A 24,504-nucleotide genomic window follows, 5' to 3' on the forward strand; every position below is an offset into this window, starting at 1 on the left:
TGTGCAGTAATTGGTTTATAGGCCTGATTTGTAACTAATCCAGATGACACAATCTGATATGTTGGTTTCATAATCCTAATTCTAGGTAACAGTGCTAATTAAACATACATTTAACAGAGACAATACAAATAATTGGCTTTTTGTTATCACTAAAAAGCAATTACAATTAACATTATGTTCATGTTGTGCAATCTTATAGGCACATCTTAATGAATATCAATACACCATACATTTTTGTTTTTATTAACCAGTATATTTGGTAAGACTTAAACTAAAGTAGTCTCATCTATAGTTGGACATTGTAAGTAAACATTACTTTTTGTATATTTCACAATTATATAATAAACCAACAAACTACAACAGCAGTTGTGTTTTGAGCAATCGTAATGTATCAGACAGAATTTGCTGTTTACATTATATTGTAACAGAACTCAACTTCCATAATTTCCCTTTGTACAGCAATACTGGCAAAAAACATAACATTGAGCATACCATTAATAACGATTTGACATACATTTGAGTGGAATTATATAAATACTACTTTTACTGTGTCTACACCCTCATTTTAAAAGAACATCTTAAGGCTTATGGTACTAAATGTATGTGTTATGGTATAATATACCCCATCCAAATGTTTATATGCAGTATGTTTGATTTCTCTATATATCAGCTGAATCTGTTTTGGACAGATTGGAATATTACTCTATAACAATTGTGATGGAAATGTGCTGTTTTTATTATGAACAGGCCTTAACGTCATTTCATCTGGAAAAAATACAAATTTAAAAAAAAAAAATTTAATATGCACTTGTGTATGACTTTTTAGTGTTTAATGAGTTCTTGCTAATGCTAGCGACAAATAATATACATTTTACATGCTACAACCTGCTGTTTTACATCTTTCTTCAGAAGTCCTTGCTACAAATGGGTGTCTGTAAACATGGTGTGTTCCTTTCTCACTGTACTGAACCCTTTTACAGAATCAATGAGGTCTTCATCTTCTACAAACTGAACAAAACAACAACAAAAACAGTTTAATGGTGAGGTTAATATTAAGTATTTTGTCAGAGCACTAATGTGCTGTTACATCAAAATCAATGAACTAAACCTTGTAACAACAGACAATTTATACACAGTACCTGTGTTCATTTTGAATGGTAAAAACTTATAATATACATATAGTATATGATCTTGTCAATTATATTTCATATAAAATAAAAAAATTAAAATGAAAAAAAGTCTCTCTGACTCTTAGGTTGATAATGTTTGGCTCATATAAGAGTATAAACTATGATGGACCTCCACAAACCTAGTTTGCCACTATTAGGCATACAACTGTACATTCTACTGACCATTAAAAAAAATAAAAAAAAAAAAAAAAGTAGGAAAAAGAATGGTGTCTTGGTTTTAAAACTATAATTGCAGATCTTCCTTTTTTATTGGAAGCTAATAATTACATGTCTGTCAATGTAAGGTAATTCTAGAAACTTACCATTCCACTGTCATGGCCTTGGGCAATGGTCTCCCACACTACGTCTTCAATAAGAGACTTTTTGTCATGGATGTCAATGAGCTGACTAACACTGCGTAGCAGGGAGTTCTGAGAGTAGACCTGACTCAGCTGAGTTTGACTTGGCACTCGAAGAACTGACATACTTCGGTTACTAAGATGAGATCCAGGCCCTGCTATTTTGGTATCTGCCAGACCCTGTGGATTAAATACACATGGTCAATAGCAAGCATTTAGGCAAAAACAAACATGCATACAACTAGTTAACTTCTGTTGACATTATAAACTTGGTGACAAAAGTGATGTCAAAGGGCCTCCCTTTCAATCAAAAGTACGTGATGCACTGTTAAAAATAAATAAAATCTCTCATTAAGCAAAATAGCATTATACTGCTTCCAAACCTGTATAATGCTGCTGACACATATATATATATATATATATATATATATATATATATATATACAGTTTGCCTCAATTAAGTGTTGATATTTACCGGTGTAATGCAATATGTGGGAAATGAAAGCCACATTTGTACCACTCCCGCACTATACAGGGTAGTATTAATAGAGCATCCAGACCAATCCATGCAAGCACTGCAGCCCATGCTGCTTTATTTTACATTGTACTTGTAATGTGTTTTATTATTATTATTATTAAAGCACCACACACAGAATCATACCTCCAAGTGCATTGTAAAACCTTTAAGAGTGACATTAGTTGATGAATCTGACATGTCTGCAACAGAATCAAACTGACAATGAAAATGATTGTGTTAATAGCTACCAAAAATGTTTTAATGTTGTACCTTTTGCATGAAATACAGCTGAGCCTTATTTAGGGGAATACCACTAAATCTCTCGATTCAACTTATGTAAATCACATATAAGAAATGTACTAATCACAATTATGGATTGTCATAATTCTAGTACATCTTATCCTGTGTACTGATCATACAGTCCATAGAGCTCTAACGTTCTCTCACCCAAACTGCAAAATATAGGTGACTCCCTACATACAATGTGCCCACACAACTGCAGAGTTGTACTGAAAACAAAATACACACAACAATAGAAAACGTGAAGCCACGTGTGCAAATAATCGTATTTGAAGTTCCTGACAGCCTGTGATATAACAGAAAGTCAACAGTAGGTACCATAAATGATGGCCTGACGCATGAAACGTCAGTTCTATGCCAACCAGTTACGCCACTTTCTGGCAAGACATTGATAACTCAAGATGATACATACTGATGGCTTCAATTGGATAAACATTGTTTTTACAATACAACTTCAGTTAAAACTAAATGAGGGCAAACATGTGAATATTTTAGGCGCTTCACTATACTACTTTGATCTAGAAGTACTTGATACTGTGTCTTACCGTATCTGCAGGCTGCTCTGCTTGTGAAGTAGATACTACTGGAACTTGTAATATAGTTGCTTTAGGAAACTGATTAGAGGGATTGTCAGAGCAAGGGGATTTCTTTCAGGAAATACCACCATTTAAAAAGAGAGGGGGGGAAAAAAGAAACAGCAGAAGTCATGAACAAGAACAAAAAGATCAAAGCTGGGAAGGTAAGGTCATTTCATGTGAATTAAAGAGAATGACTCAGTTTCAAACATAATTAAAACTGAAATACTATTTGACCTCCACAAGGTGGCATTTTTGCCTAGAGTGTAACTATAGATGTCACAGCCTTAGAGCCATCTGCTGGATTAAAGAAGTAGGGCTGTTGAAGGAAATGAGAAGTACAACACTTTGCAAAACCAGAAGCAGGAATGCAATTTTTATCTTTTTGGACAAAACTACCAATACTTGGTTTAGATGCCCAAGTACAATAATCAGAAGCAAATCACAGGTTCATAATAAATCTACTGTCTTTTGATTCTGTGCACCACTCAGTAAAGTGAAAATTGTAAAGGGGTACTTGAACTGCAACCTCCGGATAGAAGGTCTTGCACCTGATCAGTTTTGCAGAAGTGTTCAAGTACAGTAAAACCTGAACCTCAGCACTTGGAGAGTTCCTGATAGGAACTGTCATGTTAACAGTTTCACAGTATTAATCAGAATATGCAAATACATTAATTCTATGAACATCCCTGGTCCCAATTATACCATAAAATAGAGGTTTCACTGTAGTAAAAACAGTACTGTAAAGTTGTTTTTCCCACCCCTTTTCAGATATTTTGGCTAGGGTTTCTCTGTACTTTTGATTATGCTTCGGATACGACACCTTGAAAATCGAGTGACGCGAGCTATTTCTTAGTGTTTTTCCTTCTTTATGCAAGTCAAGGTTGTTATAATAATAGAAAACACTAGTGGAGGCTTTGAGTAAATTGTTGATGCTCATAATGCATCAGAGTAGAAGGGGTATTATCTTTAATTATTTCTAATGGCACACCAGACCAGGGGTAGTGAACTGCAGTGCTGCCCCCACTCCAGGTGCAATACGTTAAATTCATTGATTATGTGATTTAGGACCTGGTTAGGGGTTTATTTGTTTCAAGTTATTAACTTTAGGGACATTTACAAATCTAATTAATGTATTACACAATGCTGGATTATGCATTTAACAATAAGCAATTACTTTTGTGGCGAGTAGAACTGCCACATACAATCAACAGCATCGGATCATACTCAAGCACAATACAAAAGGTATGTATAAGGAGTCTACTGTCAAAGCTTGGAGAAGATCTATGAAAATTCAAGGCAGAGATTGCATTCACCCCATACATAGTGTGGCAGACAGACATATTATCAGATATGTAAGGGTCCATATTTTGTCAGAAGACACAGATTAAAAAACTGTTTTTGTTTTTTATACAAAGTGTATTCTTGTTAAGGGTTTCATGTTAGCCTACTACTATAGTAGAGAATTTGCAGATTTCATAATTTGGTTGCAGTTGACTCTAAACACACACACACACACACACAAACACTTCATGTGAGACATGAGCTCATTAAAACAAATCTGTTAATAAAGCATAGCTAGCTCACCACGTATGCATCACTTGGTGGGTAGACACTCATTGAAGGCATCCTTTGCTGCAGAGGGACTATAGGTGGCCTCTCCCTTTCAAAGGGTGGCTTACTAATAGCTCTCTGTAGCACCACAGCCAAGATTATGGCCAGGAAAATGAGCCCCAGGATAGCCATCAGGATGATGAACCACAGCTCTGTATAAAATTTAGAGTCAGAGTCCTGAATCCCAGTCTTCTCACCAGGAGCTGTTTCTACAGGACCTGAGTGTGCGCAAAGAAAAGAGAAAGCAGTTCTGAGTTGCATTATAAAAGAGCTCTAAGACCTGCTCCAAGGCTACAGTCATTTTTTGAACACCCTCATGTGGTAGGTTGCCGGTCATCCTTACTGCAAAAAAATGTTGAGGTGGGGGACAAATCTATGATTATGGAAGCAACACCTGCAGACAACAGATTGATTACAACAGATTCCACCCTTGCCATCCTACCTCCTTATTTATTGCAGTCAAACAAATAGACAGATACTCAGCAAAACTTACCAATTCCAGTAGCCGTGTTGTATTTAATAATTGGAGTGCTGACACTTCCAGTATCAGTGGTACAAGTAACCTGAAACACAAACGCTGTGAATGAAAGAAAACAGGTGTTACAAAGATGAATATTTAAAGTGTAATTTAAAAACCCTTAAAAAAATAAAGAATGCATTTCTCCTTTTTGGTTATCTTGTTCTATTTTGTATGCTGGTTGCAAAAATGCCCATTAGAGTTTACACCTTTCCTTATTACATTAAGTAACTCAACTGCTCAAGCTGAAGCTTATATGAATATTAATAGCGTTTCTTAAAAGTTACAGAGAAGTATTTAACCCACATTCACTCGGATCAATCAATGGGAGCTATGGTAACATTACAACAGGGCAATCAGTTGTCCTGTTCCAACAGTGTTGTAAACTAGAAAAGGCTTGCACTCCAATAAAATAATTTGAAACATTTATCCGAGAACATAAAGTCATTTAAGGCTTATTAAGGAAGATAAAACAGATCACTAACTTTTGTCCGATGTCCTCGGTATATGCAGGGTGCTGTCAAAGCCACTGTAAAGCCGAACTCCATTCTCTGTTAGCGCATACTCTCTGAGCTGCCCATTTAGAATGAACGAGTAGCTCCAGTCCAGATATACAGTAGTCAAATTACTAATTACAATGAAAGGGGCTCTGTACTGTGGCACTGTAAGGAAAGGCAATAGACATTCAATACAAGGGCAGTTCATTGTATTATGTTTAATTCTTGCTATGCTAGCCAAACATTAATGAGAAATCCTCATTACGCTTATTTTAGTTAAAACAATTAATTCCAAATTGCATATACAGTACTTATTGGGTTTCCTTGCTTCCCTCTATTATACTGATGAAAGTGCAGTATACTGGCCTTACATCATCTCACCATCTGCAGGCCACTTTAGTAAGATTAATGTACTACATTTTAAACACTCAAGTTATGAGATATTCAGTAGTACTAATAGAAATGTATTCAGACAAAAGTATTGGCACCCATTGTTTATTATACTACAATTCAAGATAACAGATTAAGGACAATTATTTAGTAAACTTTAACCACTTTTTAATAACCAAAAGCAAAATACATCATTTCTAGTATGTTAACAACTAATATAAAAAAACTAAACATTTTAATTTAATGTATTTGTTCATGACAAAAGTATTGGCACCCCTGTTTCAGTATGTGTCATCCTTTTACTTTTATTATAGCTTTAAGACGTATATGATAATTTTTTAACCAGTATGTTACACCATTTGGTGAAATCTGCCTTGCATATTTCCTTCAGCTTTTTTCAGTTCAGTTTAAAGCATTTCTATTGAGATCTGGTGATTGGTGATTTTCTTTGTTGTCGTCTGCTACAAGTACTTTTCTCAACATGAATCCAATGTTCTGGCCCATCATCTGCATAGTTGCCAAAACGTTCTTCTTCAATAGATGTTGGAAATAATTACCACTTTTCTGGCTACTGCAGCTTAATTATTGTGTAGTGGTTTTCAGTCAAAAATCATTATATATATATCAGTTATAATATATATATATATATATATATATATAATATATATATATATATATATATATATATATATATATATTGTTATCAAGATATACTGTCTCTTTAGGTCTGAGGTTTTAGTTACTGCATGAATTGACACGCTGTGTAAAACCTCCCATTGAGAAATAATTAGGAACGGGGACAATGGTAGAGTGTGCATGTTACCAAGCTTCCGCGTGGTGTCTCAGACACAATTGTGTTGGTGCATCCAGTCTGCAGATGTGCTTTATAGTCTGGAGATCACAAGTTTAAATCCAGGCTATGTCACTGCCAACCGCGACCAGGAGCTCCTAGGGGGTGGCACACAATTAAAGGTTGTACTCAGGAGTCGAGGGTGCATCTCGCCGAGTGGGTGGTCCAGACAGTCCTTTGCGGCGAAGGTACCAAGCTGCCCAGGCTGCTCAATTGTCAATTGTGAACATACTGCATGCGGCAGCATGCGGTAGCATGCGGCAGTACGTGATGCATTTTTTAGGGAGCATTTATGTTGAATTGAAAAGGGTCAGCACAAAAGACTCAGGAAGGAAGCTTTACAGAAAACAATTACAAAAACTGTAACAGCCTAAGGGCTGTGAAAAAGACATTGTTGGATTTTTTTTTCAGTTGGAAAATAAGGCAAGCCAGATATACAGAATTTATTGAAAGTACTCATGACTTCAAGGTAATGTTGCATTTTACTCACACAAAATAAGTTTTACTCGCATAGGGGTCTATTCATAAAGGGTTAACACCTGCCAAAATGAGCAAACCGGAGTACATGATCGGATTTCATCCATAGCCGCCTATGTAAAGTTTTCAAAATGATGATGATGATGATGATGATGATGATGATGATGATGATGACTATTATTATTATTAGAATTACAGTATTATTCAAACGTCCTCCTACAGTGTTTTTTTTTTTTTTTTTGGTCCTGCAATTAAGAATGGAAATCTTATGTGTGTGTATGGAAATGTGTTTACCAGTGTTGCCAAACAAAACAAAAATACTAAGTATTTATTTAAAAAATACTTTTTTTCAAAATGATGACATGTCCTGAATTTTTGGCAGATGTGTATACCCATTCATAAAGTGCTTTGCGACAGACACCCGTACTAGATTATTTTATGAATAGCAATATGGACGACTTTTGTTTATTTTTAAACTAAATTCATTTTATTACTGCAGTTGGAAAATACATTTATGAATAGGGCCCATAGTGTCTAAATTGGCGAGTATATGACTCAATGACCCAAATCACTCAATGACAAAGGCGAAACCTTTCAAACTTGAATTTTTTCAAAACACAATTAACAACAAGAATCAAATTTTATGCACTCTTTACAAAATCAAATTAATAAATAAAATGAAACAAATATATAAATTAAATCAGGATGCTGACAGGCTTGATCTCTGGAGATCAGTTTTACAGGGTTTGAACAGGGTCCATGTGAATGACTCATTATCGAGTATAGGATTCTCTGTAGATCAGCTTTTCAAAGAGTTTGAACAGAGTCCATGTGAATGTCTCAGTACACAGTATATGCTCCTCTGGCACTGATTTAATAGCTACAATTATGGGCATCATTCTAATTAGTGACATATTTTGTAGATATCAGCCATTGCCTGGTGTGCCTGACCTCCCCTGACCTTGTCCAGGACATATATAGTGCAGAAACCTATGGTTTGATAACATGTCCACAATCTGGAAACAACAGAAGGGATCACACCAAATTGACCATCTACATCCCCAGATTCCAGTCTGGACTTCAGACAAAATATTTGCCTGCTACCATCTGGCATCATTAGAAGTCATGATTCACAAACCAACAACAACAAACAACGCTATCACCTGAGCAGCCACCTGACTAATGATCAAATCAAAAGGGAATGCCTGTTTTTAAGGGGACTGAGGCAGGGGAGGAGCAGAGCAGTTGCTGCAAAATGCAGCTCAACAGTTTATTGAAGAAAATACAATTTATTGAAGAAAATGTAAAAGGTCTAACTAGCGCATGTCTACACAACATTGTTGACTGTATATTCATGTTTTTTTGTTAACCACACTCTGGTTTTAGAGTTGTATTCGGTACTAAAGATCGGACGCTCAAAGGTGCTCCTGCTGTGGCCGACAAAGATAGAGAAAAAAACAGCTCAGAAAATTGTTAATATTTTAAATGAATATGATTCTGTTTACTTTCTGGCAGTGTTAGACTAATGTATAACTATGAAAAAGTACCCTGTGGTTCTTAACCCTTTAAGGACCGTGATTGTGTAAACACGATCACACTAAAGTGTCTTTCTGAGCCTGTGATCAGGTAAACACAAGAAAAAACGCACTTTAATTTATTGACTTACTGGGCCACCATACGTTGCTGTACATGTTAGAAATGCCTATCATTGGATAGGGGAGGGACAGTTTACAGCAGCATGCAGAAACAAAACATCACAGGAATTTGTTTAGGGATAGGAAAGAAATGGAAAACACTGTAAATACAATGTATTTGACTTCAATGACAAAAAACTTTGTTAAAGTAATGTTCAGGTTTGGTTGCAAAAGTCCAAAAGGTTAGGAAATTGCAAGTTAAGGTAGCCATGCAACATTAACTCTGCACCCTTATGTGTATGCTTCCTGTCACACTTGACATCACATATGACATCAGTGACATCGGTAACTGAATTTTCATTGTTTTGCATAAGGCATCTTTGAAAATCAAACAACCACATCTGCTGCAAAATGCAGTGGTGAAAACACAACTTGAGAGATTAAATAGCACAGAAGAAAGAGACTAGTAAATACAGAGTGTATTTTATTTATTTATTTTTAAGTCAGATTTATTGAAGTCAAATCAAATGTGAAAAATGTTAATCCCTGCCCCTGAGGCTGGAGAGGTGGGGACAAATTTGAGCAGTAGTGCTGAGGGCAGTTATTGTTCATGTTGTGTGGCTTTGACCACTGTCTCTAGAAAGATCATGTAAGAATCATTTTAGGCAGTCTGATGCATTGTGTACATTGCATATCATTACACTGAAACCATTGCTCACTTTTTCATCAACCAAGGCAACATAGTGGCCATGGTTGATGATTTTCCCCGTGTGCAACACAATTGCCAGAGTTTAAAATGTTTTCCTATCAATTAAAACTCTGTAATGCTTGAAATTGGCAAGTGCTGTATTAATTTCAATAACATATAATTTTAATAAACTAATAAACAATATGGGGATAATTAATTCTGTGTTTTAATTTTAAAATGGCGCTATATAAATCTGGTGATATGGAGCAGTATGTTTTTTCTAACTCGGCACAAGTGACATTTCAAATAAGTAATTTTTAGTAGGAATAAACGTATAAAATATTCTTTGAAAAACTGTAAACAGGAGCATGTTATCATTTATGTTTTGTTGTCAACCAACATTATGTTATTGTTCAACTTTTTTTTTTTTTTTTTAACAAATTGGATCATTAAAAATTGATAATTGATAACTAACTGAAAATGTGCCAAAGAAAACAAACAAAAACAAAAAAAAAAATACACATTCAAATTATTCGTCTCAGGCACCTGTTCACTGTGGCTTGGTGAGGGGTGGTCTTACTATGAATGCTATGATCACCATTTTGTAGTTAGCACTATTTACAGTATTCTGTTTTTGCAGTTTGTAAAATAGTTCTTTGATAACTGAATATTCTGTGTATATGTTTACTGAAGAATTTAATTTCAAGATGGCAAGATGATTAGATCATTGTTGGCAGAAATACTGGTGTCTGATTCTGGTAAATCAGAATTTATATACATGTTCTCATGATTTGTTTTTAAAATAAATATTCAGTTCTAAACCATGTGTTGTGTTTGTTTTTTTAACAAAATGCTCTAAATTCATAAAACCACTCAGGTGAAAGAATGTATTTTGCCCATAGTTAAAAACAACCAAAACAAAACAAAAACTTTTGGGGAGTGTTGTAGGGTCCTTCAGGTAACATAAACTGTATATAGTCACGTTACCACATGTGGTGGAGCAAATGTAAAAGCTGTAAGAAATTTACCAGCAGCGGATGGCCGAGACCTGAAGCAACACTAGCTGCTGTTGTCACAGGAATCAGAGTTGCGTGCGCTGGAATCAGAGTTGCCTGCGCCGGACCCAGAGTGGCCTTGGTATGGCCGTGTGCGCTGTGCACAAGGGGGAGGATATGTGGCAGAGTAGGGGGAGAAGAGGAAAAATTTAGTCCAGGGGTGTGTTGGTGGAAATCGCCCAGAGTGTTTTGGGGTTTGTAATTAGAGCCACCCTACACCCCAAAACATCTGGCTCTAATATATTGAGGGACACCTGTCTGTAGTTAGACAGGCAGGAGAATAAAAGCTGGTTGAAATGTTTGTTGTCTGTCTGTGTGAAAGCGAAGGACTGTGTGTAATGTGTGTAACAAGACCTAAAGAAAGGTATTTGATACTTGTGTTTTGTAGAACCGGTAATCGGCTTAGCCATCCGGGTTTATAGTTTAGAACTTTTAAAAGTTTAGTTAGAGCTCCTTGATGGAGTTAAGCTTTTGGTTTGTTTTTGTGTTTTGTTTTGTTCCAGTGTTTATTTTATCTGTCTGAATAAAAGTGCACCGATCTGGTGGCTATAGCAATGGGTCGATATGGTATGGTACCCGATCGGAACTAGGTTGGTACCTGGACAGTTTGGTACCGGTTCAGTGACTTTAGCAACGGGTCGGTACAGGTACGGTACTGGTTCGGTGATGGTACCACGGTTGAGATGGGAGGGGATTAGTGACCTCGGCATTGGTTCGGTACGGGTACACCAGTTCGCAGTCACCGCAGGTTGCAATGTACAGGGTAAAAGCCTCAGTTAGTACCACACACACGAGGCTGAGGGAAGCCTGCTTGTTAGAATGGACTAACAGCCTTCCGAATGGTGATAAAAAGCTGTACGAAAATGGAGCACCAAGATGCTGTGGTTGAAACTGCTTAAAGCAAACAACCAAAGCGAGTATCTTGGTCCTGCACAGTGCTGCTGAGCCCAGCTGCTCTTGCTGCATGTGTGCTTAAAACAGAAAAAATACAAAGAGAAAAAAACTTTCTCAACAAAAAACAGTAATTAAACAATTACATAAAGAATATAAAAAATTTCGTATGGTGCTAAAAAGCAAAAAATGAGAATTACAATAAGCTCCAGCCGGAACTGTGCAGCCTAGGGGGATAGCGCAAAGTCAGCCAACTTATGTTGCTGGATCACTCAGAAGGAGTGACTCGAGCCACTGGATTCACACACGGCACAAGGAAGCAGTGGGGCTTAACAAGCAGCAAGCTGTAGTGCACACAAAAAGCGTAATTAGTTCTATTTAAATGCCTAAAAGGCAAACGTCACCTCCAGCCGTCATTTGCGACGGCTGGAGAAAAAAATTCCAATTAGCATCCTCGTAAAAGAGGATGCTAAATAAATAGGCATTTAACTAATTTTAAAAGAAAAACCAGAAAAAGGACTGTAAATTAAATAAGAATTGTAAAAGGGGAGGTGGTACAGAGCACGCCCCCTAGGGTCCACTGGTCGACAAACGATGCCATGTCGCCAGCAGACTCCGCGTGGGCGTGCTCTAAATTAATCCGGGAACGGAGGAAAAAGCGTACTTAGTAAAAACTATTACAGTGATTAGTTGAAATATCACATAGAATTTGTGTAAAAACACAATAAGTGCGAAATATATACAGATAGAAGCAACAATGTACTTATCTGAATAAGGCTCTCCGATCAGGTCAGTCTTGAAAGTAAAAAAGGTGCTGAGATCTGTGAGGGCAGTCATTTTGTGCCCTCAGGGGCAGGGTCACGACTGCATCAGAGCAGCTTTGGTATACAGTATTCAGGTTTCGGGTCTTTAGGAGGTAAATAACCATACGGTAATGGTTACATTTCGTACTTCAAAGGGAACTTGCAGTTCTGGTGTCTCATTTAATATTTCTGCTGCTGGCCAGCCTTGACCGCCAGTCATGTTACCACAACACATATACAGTTTTCATTTTAATAAGTAAATACACACACACACACACACACACACACACTACTCAAAGAAATAAAAGAGAAAACGCACTGATATAATGAATAGTTTTAACCGCTAATCTGTGTAAAGCCCAGTTATTAGCAGAGTTTGATTTTAATACCTCTAAAGGCAGGGATGGAAATAAGACTCCCATTGCATAGCAGTTTGACCCATTCCTGGTTTTACTGTGAGACTCACTGAGCTAGTTACTTATACACTGTGGCTAAATGTATTAAAAGCTGGAGTGGGTGAAACGGCTATGCAATAGGAGTCTTATTTCCATCCCTGTCTAAAGCTATTGAAAACTCATTGTATTCCAGCTAAATGTATTGCAAGAGGGAGTCACAAAAGACAAATGTAGGAATAAATACAGAACATAAACTAAGTTCAGACACCTTATCCTGAAAAGTATACTTACTCTCTTTCTGTGTAGTAATGAACAGCCACTCGGATCCTGTACTTCCTACAGAGTTGTAGCTCATGACTCTGAGATTGTAGCTGGTGTATGGCTGAAGGTCAGTCAATTTGTAACTCCGCCCTTTTCCAGAATATTTCATTTCATGAGGTCCAGGAGCACAGGGCTTCAGCAATGGCTGTCCTGGCTGTGGGCAAGCTGTGTACATCTGGAGTTCATAGCTAAATAAAAATAATTAACAATAAATAAACACAACTATATAGTCAAAGATAGATACAAGGGATGGGCAAAATTTGAAAATACTTGGCATAACCCTATAAACAGGGTGTAGGACAACTGTAAGCAGCCAGGACTGCATTGATGTGGCAGCTAGTCCTTAAGATGTTTAAATTGTTCTGGAGGGACACATGACATTGGAGGGATACATTCCTCATTGATTACCATCTCCAATTCCTTAAGGGAAGTTAAGAGTAGAAATTTGCAGTGAAGACTCTTCTCCAGATTGGCCAATAAACGTTCAATAACATTCAGATCTGGTTACTGGACACGTCAAGAGATAGAGATGGCATGCGTTTTTCAAACGAGCCAGCAACAACTGCGTTGTGTGTATGTGAGCATTGTTTTCCTGATATCATAAATCTTGGCAGGTTAAGTACATCAAGGGATGGACCTGATCAGCCACAATGTTCATCTTGTTATTCCCACCTTTAAATTAGTTGTTGCTGTTTTTTTTTTTTTTTTGTCGAGTTGTCTTTTACAGCCAGACTGACAACGCTTTTAAGATGGTTCAATAATTAGGAGGCTGTGTGGTCCAGTGGTTAAAGAAATGGGCTCGTAACCAGGAGGTCCTGGGTTCAAATCCAAGCTCAGCTTGTGTGACCCCAAGCAAGTCACTTAACCTCCTTGTGCTCCACCTTTCGGATGAGATGTTGTTGTAAGTGACTCTGCAACTGATGCATAGTTCACAATCTGCAACTGATGCACAGTTCACACACCCTAGTCTCGTATGGCGGTCCACTACGAAAGATGCTATATAAAGATTATTATATGAATCATCAGCTTTCTATCAAAGTCTTGCCCTTCAAGACTAAAACTTACTTGCAGCAGGGAAAATAGACTTTAGGCTTCATAATACAATATATACAGTATGTCAGGGATTCCATCTGCATTTAATAGGAATCTTATGAGAGACAAGACATTTACAAATTTACACAAGTTAAAATGTAACAGCATCTGACAGTGCTGATGCATAGAACTTTAACACAGCTGACATTTCTGAGGAGGAGCTCTATTTTTACAACAGTTTCCAAACCTGCTACATGCCTACCTCTCAATAATACCGTTGGGTGACTGTGGTTCGTTCCATTCTACGGTAGCAGATCTGGATGTCACATTGCTGACACGAGGTAGGGGCTGATTAGAAGGGGCAGAGGGTTGAGTCATGAGCTGTGCCACTGGTCCTCTGCTGCAGCACTGGAAGCATGTGCAGGCCTCTACCCCCACTGAGTAATTTGTGAAAGGCTGAAGGCCATGAATAATTTGCTGGATTGAAGTTCCTTCGGATAACTACAAAAATATTAAAATGATGTACTTCATCCCTTGGGTTCACGGCACTGCTCTTAAACAGCAGCGTTATGCAAAACTTCTTAAAAACCACCAACAGATTGTTGTTTCAAATCTTCTTACCCTGAGCCCATATTTTTTTACATTTAATTTTTAAAACTGTTTATGTGAATTCTATGGGCTACAAGAAGTTGTCCAGCCAAGAACAATACATGCATTGTGAAGAACAGCATAGATAGGACATTTAATAGTGTAATTATTCATGCAGTGACCGAAGAGGAAATTTCAAATAAACACATATGCATTTCTGTTCTAACTGAAGATCTACATACACTGCTGTATAAATCACTAGTTTTTTATTTGAGAAATAAAAAGTAAACAACACCACTGTCATATCAGAAAGCATTCATAACAAGTTTGATAAATGAGGTGTGTAAGGAAACAACCACCGGGAAGCTAGCACAAGTGAGCACTACTAATGGATCACAGGCCATGAAGTGCCATTTGACAGGAACTATTGGTCACATATTCTGTACAGTACAGTTTTTACGGTGCTTCTACACATAAAATTGAACTGTTCTGACATATTTTTGACACTACTTTATAACACACTGTATCTTGTTTTTTTCTTATAAAGCCATTGTTCATCTGACTACAAGTAGTCAATGTTTTAACTTTAAGAAAGCTGGAGTGAGCTGCTGCAGGAAACATTCAGATGTAAGTGCACTCAGTTTGGAAGTAGATGTCTATGGATAGGCAAAGAATAACACATGAGATGAAATACTGTAACTCATGAGTTACATCATATACTTTCTAATGATTTCAATTAATCTTGTTTGGCATTATAGTAAATGACCTCAATCTGCATCTGATTAAAAGAACCCAACCTTAACAAAATAATTAATATTATGGACTGCTCACATTGTAAATCTTGTCCCTTTAATTAGCTAAGAAAAAAGGGCCAATAGTGCTTGACAGGGGAAAAAAAGCAAGCATTGTATTAGCAGCAGCATCACGTGACAATGGGGAAAAACATTCAACACTGCATACAGGTCAATGAGGGTGTTTTCTAATCTTATATAAACTGGATACAAATGGAAGAACTAGCTTACCAGTAGCTGCTTGTCTGTGCTGTTGGCGAATACTCTGTACAAGCTGACAATTCCATTGGGTTTTGTTGGGGGGTTAATGCTGACCACTGCAGATGTTGCCTGCACTGTGGGGAAAGTGGGGGGAGGGACACCCTCAGGGGGGGCTGGTCCAGTCCTAGCTCGGCTCCAGGAACTTGACACCTTCCCTACAGAATTTATTGACCACACCTGGAAAAAACATACAAATTAAATTATGAATGCCATTACCAGTGTAATCGGGTACATTTATTGAGAATATACATTTTCCCTCAGGTTCACCTATAATTGCAAAATGTTCTTTAAAACATAAAAATGTAACTTTACACAATTCGACAAAAATACTTAATAATATTCTGTGTTCAGTTGAATGAAATCCCCATATTTTAGGAACAAATTTTATATATATTATTTTTTTAATTTTATTTATTTATTTTTATATATATAAAATAAAAATAATAAAAACCGGCAATGTTTTGAAAAGCTATTTTCTATTGTACCTACTGAAGTTGTTTAGTTCTGGTTTGGCAATTTCATTAAATGTGCTTTTCTTTTCAGAAAAATTGCACAACTAGTGATTTGGAGTAAATCATTTTGAATATGCCCTTTGTAATTAAATGCATTTCAACATTTACTTTTATTTCATAAAAGGAGGGATTTCATAGTAGATAAGAAATACGATATAAGGGTATTTAAAGGGCATGTAAAACATTGTATTAATATGTGTACATATTAATAAGACTTCGATTTTGTCAGACACACACATCGAGCTTTTCCTCAGGGCCCAAACAGGATCGGATGAATTTGATGAATTTCAACCATTAATAATAATGCTAAATAGCAAATGAATTAATTACTAAATAAATGCAGTAACTCCTGTTAGATCTAATTTTTTATATGAGGAAAATATCACGTAAACTGCCTGGTTTCAAGCTTCAAGTAATAAACCAAATGTATTGTATCATCCACCCAAAAATGTACATTTTATATCTGCCTTTTCCATTATAAACCCTTTTAATATAGCAAATACATCCTCAAGAACTCTACAATAATTTGATTCACAGAATAAAAAAAATCTGTGCCAAGATCTGTAACTAATGCTAATCATCAGGAGCTCACTGTTTTTATTTTATTACAATTGACCTTCGTGTTTTGCACATTGAGACTTTTACGGAAGGTAACTCAAAACTCAACTCAGCTTTCCAGAGGTTCACCTAACAAGGTTTTGCTTTTATGCATACTAGAAAACCTCAGCGCTTATTAAAAAGAATTGTGAACAAATCTACATGGAGATTAAATTTTACCTTCATCAAGAAGTAAATGAACACATGGAAGGTAATGTAATCTTATTTATCAGAAAGTATTTGTATAATTACACATGAATACCATAAAAGGTTATCTGGGGTCAGCATTTGCATGAGTAAGTAATTTGTAGAATGTCAGGAGCAATAGACAGCACAGATGGATGTGCGAGTTTATAGGGTTAATCTAGCCTCAATAATAGCCAATTACACTGTGATCAATCAGGATGATTGATCTAAATGGCAATGTAATGAGACTCTCTAAGCAATCTGCTGCATTCATATTCCTTACTAAACACTAGCGCTAAAGCTGCAGTATCCCCTTATGTCAGCAGAAAAGTATAGGTCAGAAAGAGGCTAGCGCATTGCTCTGAGGAAAGCAGAGGTCAGCATCAGTATATGTAGTTTTTCTGTGAAAATTCAAAACAAAATCGCTGTAAAAATGTCCCACAGGCTTTTGAAATCCATCTCCAGGACGACTTCTGTAATTCATCCACAGCTAGGTCAAAGCTTGGACAATGATGAACAGGTCGATAACAACCACCAATGGGGTATTTGAGGAGTGACCTTGAATTTGACTTCCAATATGGATGTCTAGAAACCATCTCAGTGGTTTTCCTTAATACCATGATTTCTTTCAGATTTTAGTACAAATGACAGTTATTTTTTCGGGGTAATTATAGATTTGTTGGGAACCCATTGCTAGGACTGAAACTGGAATAATACTACAAAGACTTTGACATCGTACTACCAGTCTCAAAAAAATTGGAGGCATATACAAACTGCACACATACTGAGTAAAACAGCTTTTGTGACAGAGCATAACAATTGTTTTTCAACATCGTCTAGCCTTAGATCAACTAAAATACTGTAAAGTATGAGCATATTGTGTCAAAAATTGAGGTGTTCTTGTTTAAGATACAGTATTAGTGGTTAAATAGTTTTTTTTTTTTATGACTTTATGACTATTATATTATCATAAAATGCCAGTGAAACTTTAATAACTTTAAAAAAATGTAAACATCCAAAAATCATATGTTTAGAAATAGTAAAATAACCTGCAAACATCCAGCATAGATTGTTTTAATGGGTTGGTAGCACTTGGCAAGCATCAAGTATTAATGTGTCCTTGCAAGAAGGAACGGTTTTACTGCATGTTGCACAGTATGCATACTGATGTGTAATCAAGCGTAATTACATTCTCAAAATCAAAATATGCCATCTTTCAGCCTCTATTAAGGGAGCTTCAGAACTGTGCTTCTGTGTCCGATTCTCTAAGTTGTTCTCTGTACCAAGGTACCATTATATTGTACTATTTTGTTGTAAAATTCATGATGATTAGTAGTGGTGAAATAAAACATTTTAAAAACAAAATAATAAGTAATCTCTGGTAATACCACGTTTTTTAGATATTCTGCTTAGCTAACAAGTCCCACAATGGAAACTGGTTCTTACTTAATATGTCAGAATATCTGAATTCCAGTTTAGCTTCTGACAAAAACAAGAATTTCCTGATTGTAAAATGATGGACCCTAAATTTAAACAATAGGGTCACCACAATAACTGACAACAAATATTCAAACTCAAATACAATCAAACCATGAACAGGGGACTTTCTGAAAGTATTTTAAAAGAGACATTCACTAATGTTTTAGTCATAATGTATCATTTCTTTTGTAACAGACAGCGTGTGACTGTGTACTGCTGCTGCCTTTCAGAACCCTGTCGAAATAAGATGTTGATCTCATGGGGTTCTCACAGTGGTTAAACATTAAATCATTTAATTAGATTGAATTGGATTCAATGGACAAGTATTCTCTTTATTTACAGTACAAGTAATTTAATATGGGAGATATATATTGAAAGGGATTGAAAATATACTTCATACAACATCAGTCAGTTGTAAATTAATTTATTAACTTAACCGTTAGAAAACTACACACAGCTCAGCTCTCAATAACCGAGTCACGAGGGAGCATAACTTTGGACGACATATACTGTAATAATGTGTTTCCTATGGGTATGTAATGGGATAGTTAGCACATTCCCCTGAGACAGACCTACAGACATTAAAAGGTCTTTCCAATACATGTAATGGCTGAGGGCAGCAGCTAATTCAATAGATTCGATCATAATCATCCCTGCTTTCACTGCTTCTGATTTATTGCTTTGGTTAGAGTCAGTCATCACTCAGTTTGCTGGCGAGTCGTCATAAATTATGCCTCATAAATAAGAAAATACAATCAACACAATTATATCAATTCATCTACAGACTTGGAATGCATGTTGAACCTGACAATCAAGTGCTAATGTTATTTTTTAAAGGGTAGTCTGTCATTTACAAGAACTTATAAGTTATGTCACCTATATAAATATCTGCTCATATCAAATACAAGACTTGCCTGAGTGGCTATTCAGCCAGTCTATGGGAAAATAAACAACAAATGGCTCTACAAGATTATTTTCTTCTAGAAAAATCTTACTAACTGCTATATTTAACTAATTATTCAATTTAATAATAAAACTACATAACTTATGTATGGACGTTGTGTAAATAAGTTTGACATGAAATAAACAATAAGGAAGGCCATAATGAGGTCTGACACTGATGACATGTTTTACTTTAAGAGGGGACATACCCTGGAGGACTCATGTGATCCCATGATCTTGGGACCAGCTTCACTCTTTCACAGGCATCAGAACAGTGCCACGCAGCACATCATTTCCAAGACCGACTACAGTCATAGGGAATAACAGACTTCCAAAATGTCATAATCTGTTCAGATGTATCACATCTAATATTGTGTTTTAGTGGAATGTAATAACAAGTTTGACAGAGAGTCAAAAAGAAACTAAACTTCTGTCAAACAGTTTATGTGATAAATGGCCTTAATCTGGAAACACTGCACTCTAGCACTCCTACTGTAAGTATCAAGGTAATGCAACATAAATATTTTCCACAATCAATACAGGGAGTTTTAGATAAAAAAAAAAGGAGTTGGGATCCCCAGGACAGTAAACCCTCATATTCAGCCTCACTGCTTATTATTGCTGTTTTAAGGTACATTTCATAACACCAAATACATTATTTTGACATGTTTATCCACATGTTCTGGTCATTAAATCAGTGGATCTTGAGTCTGTAAAATAAAAGTGAGTAATGGATAACAGAAGTGCATAGGGAGCAATCCCAAGTAGATTAATGCAGTAGCATAAAAAAAAATGCAACACAACGTGGTTTTCATTTTAAGTTCTCCTAAGGGATTTGACATGCTCTTTATTGTTACCAGTTAATACAGGTGTACTCCATTATAACCAACAGCGTCTGGGTAAACCAGTACTTAGAATAAGTATGTATAACCAGTGATCATTTTAAAAGTTGAAAAAGGTAGAGCACGGTAAGAAACATGTAGAGGGCAAAGAAAAATGTAGTTCGGACATACCAGGAAAACGTATCAACGGTTGTTACAATAGATAATTATTGCTATTACTAAAAGGGACAGTTAATATTGATGTTTTATTATTTAAGTCAGAACATTTGCTGACCATCTGTTTTTCAATACAGTAAAAACATCTTAATTTGATCAAAATGAAGGTCTACAAATATGACCACGATGTTTCAATAAAGCTGTTTTTTTATTGGTTGAGCAGCAAAGGGAATGCAAGTCTTTACCTGCTATAAACTTGCTGCACAGAGGTAAGCGAAGTGCATCTGCACTCTTATAAATGATAAATGTGCCTTAGAACATAACTGTATAAAACAACAACCTGGCCATGCCAGTTCAATAGTGAACCTCCTCTAAAAACTTAAACAAATACGATACTGATTAAAACATCTGCTGTTCCGCTTGATATCTTTACAGCCTATTTTAATAGACAGCCATTTGAATCCATGCTGGCTGTTTTCCTACCAAGTCCCTAGGTGAAAACTAAACAGGAGGAGACATAACTCTTGTACAGTAAGTGCTCTCTTATTGGATGAACATTTTTAGCCAAGTGATTTCTGTAAATACTATATCGTAAAAAGGGAAATCTGGTAGCTATAACCTTATTTTTATATGTTCTTTATGTAGCTGTACATGCTCAGTTATTTGAAATCTATAAAATTATAATTTGAGAAGTAATACAGGTATAAGATGAGACTAAATGCTCACCATGGATATTAAACTATTTAAGTCATCACAAAATAAATCAAAAGAAAGAAAGAAAGACATACATACATAAAAACATCTATTGAGTTTAAGATTGGTAATCAAGGCATGTATTGAAATTAAAGTATGAAATTGCCTTATGGAAATATGTACATCAGTAACAATCTGTTTCCAAACATTGTGTTTATTGGGGAAATACTGGATAACATGACTATACCTGATATTCATATTCTGTGAATGGCTGTAATGTTGCATCCCGGAATGATGTTAATACATCCTTGTAAATCAGGACCAATCCTGAGCTGGTTGGGGGGTTGGTAACTTGTCTTCTGTAAAGCTCAAAGTACAGGATCTTTCCATTGGGTTGCTGTGGCATTGGCCATGACACGAGAAGCACTGACTGAAATCCATCAGAGTCAGTGTGGAGTTCTATGAGAGGGGCAGTCTGATTTGCAGGTGGGGCTTCCAATGTCTGTGTTGATGCCCAATCGCTTGAAGCGCAGCCCAAAACAGTGCAAGCTTCAATTCTTACTTCGTATCTTGAAAATAAAAGCAAGCAGTGTTTTAACAACTAACTATTTTAAACAAATGACTATTTTAAACAAATGACCACATACCCCAGTATTGTTTTTTCGTGTTTTGGTGCCAAATGGGTATTTACCTCCTAAAGACCCGAATCCTGACTATTATATACCAAAGCTACTCACTGAGACATTTTTCCTTCAAGCCAGCTGCAATCATGGAGGCAGCGACCTTCAAGGTTAATGGTTACATTTCTATTTCAAGGAACTAGGGTGTAGCAGAAAGAGACAAGGAAGCTGCAGTTGAAGCACTAAAGCGCACATTTAATAAACAAAATAACACAAAATACAAACAAAAGGGTGCAAGGGCCGAAACAAAATGTTCAAATTAAACACAGTTTGGAGGCTGAGCATTCACCTTCACTACTCACAGATATATAGTAACACAGCAACAACCCAGATTCAAAACTCACCAACTTCTTTTCTCTAGGACACAGGATTTCTGCCTGCTTTTGTACAGATGGCCACTCTGCACTTAGCACCAATCTGCACTAACTGGAAAGTGGCCATACCTGTGGTTGCTGGCAGAGACATTTACCCTGTCCATGCCACACAGGATTATGATAATAATGTTCCCTTCCAAGTACGAAATGTAACCATAACCGACTGGGTGAGTGTACCAACGCTGTCGCATGGGTAAGATTGTAGACAACTGGTATGCTACAAGGCTAATAATAATAATAATAAGTAATAATTTTTCATTTTTATATAGCACCTTTCATAGTGGACCACCATCACAAAGCGCTTTACAAGATACAAGACTAGGGTGTGTGAACTGTTGCAGAGTCACTTACAACAACGTCTCACCGAAAGATGGAGCACAAGGAGGTTAAGTGACTTGCTCAGGGTCACACAGTGAGTCAGTGGTTAAGCTGGGATTTAAACTGGGAACCTCCTGGTTGCAAGCCCGTTTCTTAAACGCTGGACTACACAGCCTCCTTTAAAGGTGAAGGCTGAAAGCTGAAGGCTGGCCCGTGCGTACCATTCAGAACTCCTGTGCCTAAATACAACTATATATTTTAAATCACTCATGATAGCCCACACTCCATGCACCAATACGTACGCACACATACAACAGACAACATAAAACATAAAACACAAAATACCCACAGGGGTGGGGCACCCTGCCACAAGGTGATAGTGAGCAAGAAAGCCGCTTTGAATGGCTGAATAGGCTCACCTCAGAGACTCGGCACTGCTTGTTAGGGTAGGCAGCGTCCTTAGATAGGAACGCTAAACTAGGGTCTGCACCAGGGCGGCAATAGAAACCTCAACCAGCGGAAACTAGGCCAGGCCCAGATTCTCTGCACCTATATAGGGTGTCCATCAACCGGGAAACAACAGGAGCTATTGCCAGACAGTCCCAGAAAGACTGGATTTCAAAATGAAAATCCGGGTAAATTGGGTTGAGAATATGATTTTGATTTGTTGATATTCATGATGGAGAAAGCTTCCTGCTTCTCAGGCCACACTATTTCAGCAGCTTTTAGCAGCATTTCTTCAAAAACTCTCCATCAGAAAATGGTTTTGAAGAAACACCTTAACAGCTACAAGCGTTAGTAAACATCAATTGCTGCTTTTTCAATGACTGTACTAATTCAAAGTACTTATCTTCATGTAATGTTCCTGTATATTTATCATATTTCTTGCCATGGTTTGCTTCATAGTATCTTTTAATGTTGTATTATTTCAAAACAGAGACATGTTGCTTATGTAACCCAGTACTTACCCTTTGCACGGGTAAGCAGGGTCAGTAGTTTCAAAATCACAATGCACATCAACATAGAAATGGTCATGAGCAATAACAGTGATAGTGAGATCTCACAAATAAATACAATATCAAATAAAAAGATCTTTGTGCACTTTATTAAATTGTTCCTACCACCCTCCAAAATGGAAGCAGTGTATTGGTCTTTCAATTTTTTTTGTTTTTGTATTTGTACAAACAAATTTTGTAATTGTATTTTCTCCCAATTCAGAATATCCAATTATTTTTTGTATTTTCTCCCTACCACTGCTACCACGTGGAAGCGTCGAAGACGAACACACGTTTTCTCCGAAGCGTGTGCCTTCAGACAATCGCTTCTTTTCACACTGCAGACCCACCATGCAGGCACCTCAGAGCTACAGCATCGGATGACAATGCAGCTCTGGGCAGCTTACAGGCAAGCCCGCAGGAGCCCAGCCAGACTACAGGGGTCACTGGTGCACAGTAAGCAGAGGATACCCTGGCCGATCTAAGTGCAAGCAGCATGCAATGCAGTGTAGTGTTCTGATACAGTCGTAGAGGTGCTGCCTCAATCTGCTTATAGTTATGGACCAGGCAGGTCAAGACCCCAGAGGGACTGGTTTGGTACCGGACTGGTGACTTAAGCACCGGCTGGTAGCAGACTAGTTTGGTACTGTTTTTGTGTATTTAACACCAGATCGGTACTGGTTCAGGACTGGTGCAAGACTGGTTTGGAACCTGGTCGGCACTAGGCCAGTTCGGTACTAATTCTGAGGCTTTTTCACCACATAGAACCAAGGATCAATATCGGTTTAGCGACTTTAGTACTGTGTCAGTTCAGTACTGGTTCGGTGACTTTAATACCAGGTCATTGTGGTACAGTACTGGGTCGGAATCTGGTCGGTACCGGTGACTTTAGTACCAGGCCAGTACGGGTATCGTAATGGGACAGTTCGGTACTGGTTCGGTCACGGTACCAGGTCAGGATGGGAGAGAGTTGGTGACCTCCGTACCGGTTCAGTACGGTCACAGT

General features: G+C 37.0%; 1 protein-coding gene across 1 annotated transcript in view; it reads right to left on the reverse strand.

Annotated features, from left to right (window-relative positions):
• Window positions 1-338: 338 nt before the first annotated feature.
• ush2a (Usher syndrome 2A (autosomal recessive, mild)) overlaps window positions 339-24,504 on the reverse strand; it is a 378,004-nt gene continuing 353,838 nt past the window's right edge. The window contains exons 65-74 of the mRNA XM_041252711.1: window positions 21,379-21,700; window positions 15,695-15,901; window positions 14,347-14,585; window positions 13,023-13,240; window positions 5,537-5,713; window positions 5,028-5,111; window positions 4,508-4,752; window positions 2,891-2,992; window positions 1,493-1,708; window positions 339-1,008 (exon numbers count right to left, since the gene is read on the reverse strand). Of these exons, the coding sequence (XP_041108645.1) occupies window positions 919-1,008; window positions 1,493-1,708; window positions 2,891-2,992; window positions 4,508-4,752; window positions 5,028-5,111; window positions 5,537-5,713; window positions 13,023-13,240; window positions 14,347-14,585; window positions 15,695-15,901; window positions 21,379-21,700 (1,900 nt within the window). The 3' untranslated portion in view covers window positions 339-918. The remainder of the gene's footprint in view (window positions 1,009-1,492; window positions 1,709-2,890; window positions 2,993-4,507; window positions 4,753-5,027; window positions 5,112-5,536; window positions 5,714-13,022; window positions 13,241-14,346; window positions 14,586-15,694; window positions 15,902-21,378; window positions 21,701-24,504) is intronic.

Source organism: Polyodon spathula, chromosome 6 (assembly GCF_017654505.1).
Source record: "Polyodon spathula isolate WHYD16114869_AA chromosome 6, ASM1765450v1, whole genome shotgun sequence".
In the NCBI taxonomy this organism is placed as follows: domain Eukaryota; kingdom Metazoa; phylum Chordata; class Actinopteri; order Acipenseriformes; family Polyodontidae; genus Polyodon; species Polyodon spathula.